Source organism: Gekko japonicus, unplaced genomic scaffold (genome assembly GCF_001447785.1).
Source record: "Gekko japonicus isolate JY-2015 unplaced genomic scaffold, Gekko_japonicus_V1.1 scaffold31, whole genome shotgun sequence".
Lineage (NCBI taxonomy): Eukaryota > Metazoa > Chordata > Lepidosauria > Squamata > Gekkonidae > Gekko > Gekko japonicus.
In genome coordinates, this window is record NW_015161404.1 from 1969987 (window position 1) to 1981966 (window position 11980).

Sequence of the window (11980 nt, forward strand, 5' to 3'; positions counted from 1 at the left end):
GAGAACAAGTTCAAGTCTGCATATCTGATACAACACTACAGAAGATTGTAGAGCCCGTGTGTTATTAGAAAAAAACACCAACCCCACAGGTACAGCTGTGTTGGGTACAGAAGGCAAAGGACCATGAACACCAGCTATTCCCAGGCTCATAGCCACTGGGGGCCACCTGGGGCAATGCTCCCTCCCAAATTTGCCCTGCCCCCTCATCTCCTGATTGCCTCCTCTCCCGGTCCCCCCTCCCCCAGGAGGCAGAAGCCTGGGGCTGCTGGTAGAGAGAGAAGTGGCAAGGGCAGCTGGCTGGTTGGTTGATGCCTGCCTGGTTGAGCGAGCGAAAGTGGGTGGGGAAGGAGTGTATGCCCAGCACCAGAATGAAAAAATTTCTGGCTATGGGGCTGGCTATTCCACAGCCAAAAATGGGAAAGCCATAGCTATATTCACAATACTCACTCACTGGATAGAGCAGTAAGGACGACCCTTAAGTCATAAGGGAAGAATGATTATAGTTGGTCTTGCCATTTTCATTGTATAGGATCGGTTACTTTTTAAAAAGCCCTTACAAGAATAATATAAATATGTACAAACTGTGGTGTCAGCTGGGTCAGCATGCCCTTGCTTTTGCTCTGCATTTAACAGATTTGGAAAGTGAGCCAAGAATAGTATCAGTATCCCAAACCAAAGAACAGAACAAATTCTTGGCTGCATTCATCAGGAAAGTGTTTTGTGCAAAGGCCCATTATAATGAATAGGTCAGATCAAGGAATGGTCAGGAAATCTAATCATGGATCTCTCTGTAACACCACCTTTTGGCTATTAAATATATGAATCAATTATCAAATATGAAGACACAAAAGTGTGCTTCCTGGCTTGAACTCCCTCCTGCCAGGATTTCTTTAATCTTCCATTTTCACTAGAATCCATAAACAGGCATATGTCCTGAAGGGAAGAGGTATGAATCTTGTACAATCAAATGAGCAACATCTATGCATTCCTTTCTTGCAGCCCCAAAATCTGGCAAAGCCGTAATACATGTAAGAACACACTTGGGAAAGCACTTCTTCACCCAAAGAGTGATTAACACTTGGAATTCACTGCCACAGGAAGTGGTGGCGGCTACAAGCATGGACGGCTTCAAAAGGGAATTAGATAAGCATATGGAGCAGAGGTCCATCAGTGGCTATTAGCCACAAGGTATAGATAGGGGCTCTGGGGCAAGTGATGCTCTGTCTTCTTGGTGCTTGGGGGGGTCAACAGTGGGAGGGCTTCTAATGTCCTGGCCCCACTGGTGGACCTCCTGATGGCACTGGTATTTCTGGCCACTGTGTGATACAGAGTGTTGGACTGGATGGGCCTTTGGCCTGATCCAACATTGGCATCTCTTATGTTCTTATGTTCACACTTGTGAAAGCTGACCACTAGGATGGAATACTGAAGGCCTACCGCCATCATTTAATAACCTATTAGTATCATTAATATTAGCACCTTTTAATGTTGGAATGTTTTATATGGTTTCAGGACTATTTAAACTACTTACTCGTGTGTTTTTTAAAATTCTTTTATATAAGCTGCCCTGAGCCAGCCTTGGCTGGGAGGACGGGGTATAAATCTGATAATAAATAAAATAAAAATAAATAAACTATTATGCTACATGGAGAAAAAATATGTTTGTCCTAGAATGGGGGCAAGTGGAGTGTTCAAGAACTCCAAAATGCTCATGATTCCAAAAGCCAGCTAGAAGATGATGTCTCTGACGTTCAGTACTACTAAGATGCCCATACCTGACAAGCTTCTACCCAGCCATTGAAACATTGAAGAAGTTTGAACCACTTTATGACCCAGGTGTCAGGTGCACTGGTAATGCAAATACTGCAGATGTCTAGGCTGGCTCATGGAATAAATAATTTTAATTGCTACAGCAGCCACACAGAGCATCGGTATGTAGAAGAGCTTTCCAGCAGCACCACACATGGGAGACACCATATTTAAATCAAGTCCTGCTGTGCTGGCATGCAAATGTTTAGAATGGAGTGTGCCAGCAGCTCTATCAGCTCTGCATCAGAAGATGCGACATGATGCCCTCATTACAACAACAGTACAGTCAGCACTGCAGGCAGATAGGCCAGTGCAAACCTTTGGACTTGGGCTGCCAGATTCCTAACAGAGCTTACCTTATCTTTAAAATCTATGTGGTTCTGTAGTATTGCTCTGTGATATGTGGCCGTCCTTACAAAATCCTGCATCATATTCTGTTGTTGGGACAGGCAGCCATAAAACTATAAAGGAAATAAAGGGAGGAAAAACAAGGAGGAAAATGTATAAAAGTTTGCTTTCTACAATCTGCCTGCTGCACTACACAAAACAAGGGTAAAAACTTCATGGTAGAAACCCAAGCCAGCATTCCAAGAGGGCTGATCAGGAAGTGCAGTAAAACTGGGAAATATTGAATTTACCTCTGATAGGATTGTGATGCAATGGACTGCTACCTGAAAATATTGAGCTGCAGAGGCTTCTTCTGTTCTCTGATTGAACACAGAGTGCTCCTTCTTCTGATTCCTGCAGTTCTTGAGTGCATTTGAAAACAAGCTATATTCTGAAACAGAAACAACAAAACTAAAATGATAGCAATTTAATGCAAGGTCATGAATAGTAGGCAACACATTCACAGCAGGTGTGGCACTGGCTCGGGCAACTAAAAGACATGGCTTGTGTTACACGAAACTGCCGACGGCAATTAAGCAACAGTTACCATCAGATTGGAAATGCAGACAGTGACACTGAAGGTAACTGAATGAGCTATTCCAAATACAATGCAAAAGAGATAACATGAAATATCTTATGTAACCAACCTTCCATTATTTGGTTTTATTCTGTGTTGATTAATCTATCTGATCTTTTTCTTATACTAGAATAACTTGTCAGGGTGATGCACTTTTAAGGAAAGGTCTCCCCTCTCTAGATTTTGTTACAATATATGCTCTCTGCAACAGTGTGGGAAATAATGTTGCTGGAATTTCAGATCTGGTCACAGCAAACAGTTTTAAGATTGTGAGCTGGAGCTCTAGGCATGGCTCCTTTGGGGCACTGATACTGTTTCTGAGACAGCTTTGCACACCTATATGTCAGATTGTTTACTTCTTACTCAATTTATATATTTATAAACAAATGACATTTTGTGATACCTGTTTCTAACAGTCCTATGCAAAGTTACTCTGCTCTAAGCAAACTGTGCGCAGCATTGCAATGTAATACTTGCACCCCAAAGTAAACAGTTCTGGTAGAAGTGGAAGCAGAAAAATGTAATATAAGCAAGAGTACCAGTGAACAATTCCACTCATGTCTGAGTTGCAAGTTGATGTGTATAAATGCTTCATGATAGGATTTTTATTAACTAGAACTACATGAGGAGACTACTCATATGAGCACAGTAATGAGAAACCACTCTAATAGCCCAATTCATGTGTTTTTAAATCTGTGTTCAATGACTTTTAGTCCCACACTTGCAATTTAAAACTTAATGCACAGCATGAGACAGTAGACTGCATTATACCATCCATAGTGTCAAAACAGTGTCACAAGAATTCCTACTATCAAAGAAGTATAAATATGGCAGTAATAGAACACAAGGGCTCATTTTAAAGTTTCCTGTTATTTAAACTGGGCTGGATTCTAACTACCATAACTGAAGCAAAGCCATAGAACAAGACTTCTTTGTCTCACTGCTCCTAAACCAGCCCATAAAAGCCTCTGAAATTCTGCTCCTGGATTATCAAGGGACCCTCAGGACAGCACTTGGTGGGGGGCAAAGTGGGGGTCTAAAGTAGGAAGGAGAAATTGCCACTCTTAGCTCTCAAAACAGAAGTGCTACCAAACAATGACTGCAACCAACATTTAAATGAATGAATGTACAAAAAATCAGTAAGTGTTCTTTTTAAGTTTGAGAATTATTGCTTTTGTTTGCAACTGAGTCCTACTCAATACAGTATTAGCCTTACCATGCAGATCCACTCCAAATGAAATTCCCTGGATACTTGTCCATCCCTTGTCCTATAATATGAAGACGCATTGACCCTGAAAACTACCATAGAGTTTTTACCCAACTGGCATGATAATGTCTCTGGCTTCCTGTGGAATGCTGATTAAGTAGCCTGAGCCTTCCTCTTTCTACTAGTAAGTCCCCCCCCACTGGCCAGCTGCTTGGTGGAAGGGGACCCCCGCCTCCACCAGGAGGGTCTGGCAACACTATTTTAGCCCAATAAAATTTTAAACTGATGCTGTGCCAGCCACACTCAAGAGTCAGCCAATTCAGGGTTTTATACAAGAGAAAGTTTACAATAAAATCCTCTCTAAAGCAAAAGCCCAATTTGCAATCACAAGGAAGATTTATTTTCTCCCACACTCTGGAAAATGATCCAATGATCATTTTCCAAATGAACCCCCTTTTTCCAGTTCGTGCCTATCCGTATTCCTCAATGTGCTTGTTCTTTGGGGAAGAGAAGACCTCTAAATCATAATTCAATTGTCTTATATTAGTCCCCAAGCAGCTTTCATCCACACATTACTGAGAAAGATGCAGTCACAGAATAATGTGACAATTAAAATACAAGAAAAAATAATGGAAGTAGTATAGTACTGTTCTCACAACAGAAATGACAGTTCAGTATGAACACCTTTAATGGAATAAAGTCAGAATGAGGGCAGAAAAATACAATGCCTTGTGATCATTTATTTATTTCTAAAGCTTTTATATCATCTTTCCAGAGACCAAAACACAAAGCTAAAATAATCATGGTGCTGAGATTTTTAATCACTTTCAGCAGACTATATATTGAGAAATGGTGCAAAAGTTGTCCGAATAAATTGTTCACTATCATAGTTGTCCAAATAAATTGTTCAGTATCCAGCTCATATAGCTTCACTGCTTTAGAAACAGAGCATCATTTCCCCAGACATTCTTCTCTGGCCCAGAATGAAAATATCTGCATGCACCGTGATTATTCAGCAGACCAGACACTCAAAGCCAGCTGTTCTATAGCTGCATTTTCAACCTTTCTTTAATATTAATCCCTTACCCTCACAGAACAAGCATTGGCTGCTGTAAATGAAGCATCCAGGCCATAGGACCAAGAAGCCTTTTATTCAATATGTTCCACAATTCTCTCTACAATTCCTAGCAAGCTGTTTATGTTGTTGTTTGTTTTTTATTATTTATTTTCTAAAAACCAGAAGAAAATAGGGAAAGGGAATCTATAAACTACAGGAGAAAGTAAAGATAAACTACTAAAAACCCAAGTGGTGGGGGTCATATAATGGTTACAATAAAATAGCTTTCGATTAAAAAATGAGTAACTTATTACATTGAAAGTGATCGTTAAAATCGCTTAAGTAATTCGAGTCCAGATATTCTGACTTAGTAAAGAACCATATACAAGAACGATTATTTAATAAGAATCAAAAGTCAAACTTCAGAGAAGATTAGCATCTCATTTGCCTCTTCTTTCCCTCAATCAATATCCTTGGTTGGGGGCAGCCGCCCCACGTTCCGAATCCGAATCTTCTCCAGTAAGTGTTTCATCTTCACTCTCCTTGTTGCTCTTCTCGTCCTCTTCTCCCGTTGGATCCAATTGTTGCTGCAGAAACTCTCTTGCTTTCATAACAGAGTCAATTTTTCCCCTCTTATCTTTAAATTGGAAGAGTATGACTTCAGGTAAAATCCATTTGTAGGATATGTTGTTCTCTTGTAGAAACAAAGCCAAGTCTCTGTATTTTTTCATTTTTTCCCTTATTTCAAAGGGGATATCTTTCAAAAGTCTTATCTCCTTGCCATCAATTTTAAGGGTAGTTCCATTTGTTGCTTTTAGAATCTTATCCCTCACACATTATCTGGAGAATCTTAACACCACCTTGCCGGGCAGATAATTTCTCTTTATATATTCTGAATATGACCTACAGATCACATCCATTTTGCTTAAAAGAAAATCCGCTTAAAAATCTGCAACCGGTCCCAAAGCTTCACTCAATTTTTAGTCTCATATTTAGTCTCAGGAACTCCCTGTAATCTCAGTATGAATCTTGCCTTCTCCATTTGAAGCTGTAAAAGCTGGGCTTCGTCAAAGTTTCTCCTCTTTTCCATCTCCTGCATTTGGTTTTTGAGCTTTTTGGTACTGGCATTCACTTCTTTGAGATTCTCAGCTGTTTGCTCTGGGTTTTTTTTAAGTCTTGACTAGCTGCTGTTGTTGTGCAGCAAAGTTTTGATTAAGTGTCTTCATTTGCTCCAGCAGGGGTTTAAACTGCCTTCCCTTCCAGGGGGGGTTTGTCTGGGCTCCCCGCAGCTGCAGGGCACCCGGGTAAGCCAAGAGTAGGTAGTGGGGTGTGACCGGATATGCTAATGAGTTTCTGCTATTGGGTGTGGCCTAATATGCTAATGAGTTCCTGCTGGGCTTTTTCTTAAAAAAAAGCCCTGGTTATAATTTCTTAATTATTCTCATGGCTTCCCAACTGAATAAAGGGAGTCTAAGGAAAGACTGAGGATCTGTAGTTATTGCTCAACAAGTTTCTCACAGTGGGAAACATAAGAATCCTCTCTAAACCAAGGTAGCCCTCTTAGGTGTCAGAGTGTATGATTTTAACTTTAAGGGGGAAAGCCTTCCAACCAAGCCCGAGCTTCAAGAGATGGTTGTCCCAATGCAGCTTGGAGGGCCACCCCCACTACACAATTCGGAATTCTGCAGGTGGAATGTAGGACTTTAAGGAGAACTGAATCCAAGGACTATCCAGATACCAGCCCTGTATAAACTTAGTACAGCCACCTTGGTGTTAAACAGTTTGATGGCAGCTTAGATATACTCAACCCCAGATCACTAAAAGAAACGACAGAGAATATTTGATCCCATTGTAGCCAATCTTTTAACATGAGCAGCTTGCACTGACCAAATTAATCTCTGGTCAAACCAAACCTCGTAAGTATTTGAAATGGGGGACCTCCTCATTATCATTACCATGAATTTTCCACTTGTGGTGTACATGAGAACTATTCCCAAAAACAACTCTCTTAGATTTTTGATAGTTACCGTAACTATCAGGCATTCTTCCAGACAGTAAGAGACAAAAGCCTCTATCAGAGAGGACAGTCCTGATGTTGTTCTTGAGAGGAGAACCGCATCATCAGCAAAATGTAGGATAGAAATTTTAACTTTAGCAATGGATGGAGAATAACAGCCCTGGGCAGAGACAGCAGAAATCATATAATTGATATATAAATTAAACAATAAAGGGGCCAACACACACCCTGAAACACTCCTTGTTGTAGGAAAGTAGGGAAATTACGATGGAAAGTTGTCCATTTAACAGACAGCACAGATTCAAGAGATTAGTAATTGTAATTGGAGTAGTAGTTATAGTGTAAGACTAGGACTGGGAACATCCAAATTCAAGCACACAGTGATGGACAGTAAATGGTTAATGCTGTAACCTGGTCGGAGAACCTTGAGTAACAGGGGATTCACAGGGGATTCAAATGGAATTCTACAGCTGAGAGTGTCAGTTGGGAGTTTACTGTTAACAGTGAGAGAGCAAAGCGTACTGTGAGAGGATCAAGAAGAATCCTGAGTTAGGGAAGTGGGACTCGTAGCCCATCCTTATCAAGTCTGAGGGAAATAGCTCCTAGAACACGGGGGTGATCACTAGCCAGTGGATAAGGAAGGAAACTGGAACTTGTGTGAGTATTCCTGCCTTCACCAACTTTAGTGTCTGTGAGACCAAGAAGGTTATGCTTGTGTATGTAAGCAGAGACGGCCAAGTTTTAAAGACCTGTCTGAATAACCAAAACAGTTACTTGTTTGTGGCAAATTATCTAGTGTTCGTTTTTATATAAAGTTACTTCATTCCTGTTGCCCGTTTACCTCATATGTCCTAAACCTGATTCCTACATGACCATTTCCTCGCAAAATGAAATAAAAGTTTGTTAGTTTTGATTTACCATCAGCCTCTTGTGTGCCATTATAAAACAAGGACAAAAGAAGGATTTTAATCTCTCCCCTCAATTCCTTAGGCTGGGTCAGACTTTACCAATATACATTCAAATGACTGGGTGGGACAGCCAGAGAAAAACAAACAAGAAAGAAAAATTGGCTGCTTAAATATAAAGTGAAATTCTGTGAGGGAGGGAGAAATCATCATACACACACTCTGCCATATAGGTGACGAAACAACATTCGGCCAGAAGTAAGAATTACTGCTCAATGTAACCTATCTCACAGGTTTGTGGAGAATATAAAATGAGGAGACATTATGCACACTGGCCCAAGTACCCTAGAAGAAGGATAAAATAAAATCTAATACCTAAGGAGTTTTGAATTAAACAGTATTTTGTTAGATCGGAAATACTACAAAAGTATTAGGCGGGCTGTACATTCATTGGTTGAACTGCTCCGAATAGATGATCATTGTCTTCAAAAGGCAAGTGTTTGGCTACTTGACATTCCATTTTATGACCTCCTTGATACTATTCAGATGTTGCACACATGTTCTAAAGGAAGCAGAGAACACTACTGATGATTTATGGTTGTCTAAATGCTACAAGCAAGAAGGTCAAGAATAGCACCTTCCTTCATGAATACAGGCTAGCTGTAGCTATATGTCATCATAAAGAGCAAAAAAGACCCCAAAAATCCAAAAACTTATAAAAATCTCAAACCATACACAGATTCAAAACCAAAATAAATTCTCCACTGTACACCAGAGTTGTAGCCTGATCTTGCCAGATGTTGGAAGCTAAGCAGTCAGCCCTGATTAATACTTGGATGGGAGATCACCAAGGAAGTCCAGCTTTCCTACCCAGAGGCAGGCAGTGGCAAACTACCTCTCTTCCACCTCTTGCCTTGCAAACCCTATGGGGTCTCCCTGAGTTGGCTGCAGCTCGATGGCACTTAACACACCCACACAACAAAGTTTTTTTAAAAGCCTTTTGATCCCCCCCCCCCATTTTCAAGTCAGGAATTTAAAACTATGAAAGAAAAATTAGAAGTTTACGTCAGAATGTTATATCCTATAAACTATTGAAGTAAGTTAATGTTGTCATAATTAGAACTGAGATTTTTGATATATTTGAATAATTTAAAGTCCTTATATTTTACCCTTCCAATAAGATCGGGGCTCTTAACAAAGGTTGAAAACAAGACAAAGTCTAAATATAATAAAACATAAAGTAGTAGTAAGGACATTATAAAAAATAAAGTAGTAAGTAGTAAGGACATCATGATGTTCAATAGTCCTTAAATAGGCATAAACAAGAGTGTTTTGGGGAATAGCAGTGTTTTACCAACTTTCCAGAAACCTAGGAAGAAAGGAATCTGATGTATAAGATCAGAGAAGCTATGGTGGAGTAAAGGTACAGAATTGACGCTTGATGATGTTTATAATTTCTATGTTTTCAGAACACAGGACGTCAAATACGGAAGGTGAGCGATACGAACATCTCGAGTGGTTGTTCGTTTCGAGACAACTCTTTTCCCACCAAATTCAGTTCTCTGGTTGTCTTATTGTGTTTAGCTGTGATATCAATCTTATCCAACATCCGTAAAGCACATAGGCTAACAAGTTTTAACAGCACAAGGGCTAACAAATTCTAAATTCGGACAACAAGTCCGAAATGTTCAATAGTCCTTAAATAGGCATAAACAAGAGTGTTTTGGGGAATAGCAGTGTTTTACCAACTTTCCAGAAACCTAGGAAGAAAGGAATCTGATGTATAAGATCAGAGAAGCTATGGTGGAGTAAAGGAGCAGCCACTAGAAAAGTCCAGTTTCCAACTGAGCTTGCCAGACAACCTGGGACAAAGGAGTAAAGGCAGAACTAAGTGCTGCAAAAACATATAAAGCAAAGGATTAGTGACAGACTCCAAACTATTTAGCCCAGTTGTCTGGTTCCAATATATTGCACAGTTCAGTGGTTTTAAACTTCAGTTTGGCTTTGAATAGTATTTAAAGTTACATGTCTGGAATATCATAATAGCTGTTACTATGAAATATCAGTCAATTTGGATCATAGCATCTGAAGGCTGTACAACCAGTATTCTATTATTAGGACAGGTTACATGTCTGAAGAGGGCTATTTTTGGGCAGGAACGCACAGGAACAGAGTTCCAGCTGGCTTCAGAGTTGGCCACACCCACTACAGCCAAAACCTCTGCGTGAGTGGTAGCTACAGAGGGAAGGCCTGGAGAGCAAACCCCCCAGCGACTTTGAGGCAGGTGGACCAGGGGGCTCCCAAGGGTCAGCTTGTCCGGGCAAGCCAAGGGAAGGAATGGGGTGTGGCCTAATATGCAAATGAGCTGTGCTGTCTGGGGTGTGGCCTAATATGCAAATGAGTCTCTGCTGTTGGGTGTGGCCTATTATGCTAATGAGTTCCTGTTGGGCTTTTTCTACAAGAAAAGACCTGCGAAGACAGAGTAATGGAGGGCCTTCATAATTGTGTGGAAACTTGACATGCTCAGAAACAATTTGCTACAAACCAGGTTTCATGTTTGAAACCTGTCTACTTGGTATTAGGTCCAATTCTTTTCCAATGGAATAAACACACAGCATTCAATCAAAGTAGTCCTTCCAAAAGTGGTACACACTTCTGCCTATTCAAGGAGAGCTTGCAATTTCTCCTTCAAACAGGTCCATGCAAAACGATATTGCCAACCCAATAAAATGCCCAATATTTCTGAAATCAGATTTGGATTTGCAATGTCAAATTTTGAAATGATTTATAGTTTTGATATTTCCACTCCCAGTAACATTAGAATTGTGTCAGGGAGTCAGCAGGAGCAGTTAAGGAGGAGGGAGCATGCCCCAGAGGGTCCATGGTGTACCAGCCTTTTAAACTTTAAAGGGCCATTATTTTCTGTGGGCAGAAGACTTGGCCATGATTTTCTGTGGCTAGACGGAGGCCAGGTCTAACCACAGAAAATCATGGCCCTGCAACCTATATTTTTCTCTTCATTTCCTCCTTTGTCTTTCCCATTTCTGAGAGGGGTCACTCCTAGCCAGGCCAATACCCGCAATTGCCCAATGAGTAATCCCTTTCTCCTGACCCATTAACAGTTTCAGTTTCTTAATATTTCCTGGGGACCAGGTGACCAGAAAGGTGTTAGCCTTAGGTTACATTTAAGGTATAAAAAGACAGCATCCGGCATTTGGTCTCTCGCTCTTGCTTTTACGTTCCTAATTCTACCCTACCTTGCTGGTTCCATTCTTAGCACTGTTTGGAACTTCCTATGTATGTTGCTGGCCAACTCATAACCCCTTCCCATATTTTTACCCCTTTTTCGTGGCAGAGTCGACTCATCTCACTGGACAGGTAACATGTAGCCCCAGCAATGATACTTCCTGCTAATGCAGCCGTCTCCGTACCTTTCTGTCTGAATTCCTAGACCTGTATTTCTTGTGTGTATGCTTGATTTTATATTGTACTAGCCTGATACCTGTGCTTCGCTATGGTATTTAACTTCCATAAATCCAGTTATAATACTGTTGATGTAAAGTTTGAAATGTAACATTTGTTGTAGAAATTCTAACAGAGAAGATTGTAGTGTAAAAAATGAAGTGAGACTGAAGGACCTCTCTGTAGACTGCTGGGGCGGGCTCCCTCATGGCTTTAAGCACCCTGCAACCACTGCTTCACCTGACAGACAACCACCTGTTAGGTGTAGAAGGTGGGGGGAGTGTGTTGGAAGCCATCAGAGAGGCTGGGCCAGCAGCATCGTTAAGGTGATCCTGCTGGGGCAACATCCCTGATGGATTAAAGTACCCTGGTCCTGCTCCTACACCTGACGGACCCCCGCCTGTCTGGTGTTGGGGGGATTATGTTTAAAGGCATCAGGGAGGCTGAGCCAGCAGCAGGGCTAAGGCAATCCTGCTGAGCAAACCTCCCCGGGCAGCTGTAAGCATCCCACCTCCTCTCCTACACCTGACAGGCAGCTGCTTGTCCAGTGTAGGGGGGG

General features: G+C 41.1%; 1 protein-coding gene across 1 annotated transcript in view; it reads right to left on the reverse strand.

Annotated features, from left to right (window-relative positions):
* LOC107122836 (histone-arginine methyltransferase CARM1-like) overlaps nt 1-11980 on the reverse strand; it is a 99688-nt gene that overhangs the window by 54214 nt on the left and 33494 nt on the right. Inside the window, exons 3-4 of the mRNA XM_015425979.1 lie at nt 2481-2587; nt 2166-2270 (exon numbers count right to left, since the gene is read on the reverse strand). Of these exons, the coding sequence (XP_015281465.1) occupies nt 2166-2270; nt 2481-2587 (212 nt within the window). The remainder of the gene's footprint in view (nt 1-2165; nt 2271-2480; nt 2588-11980) is intronic.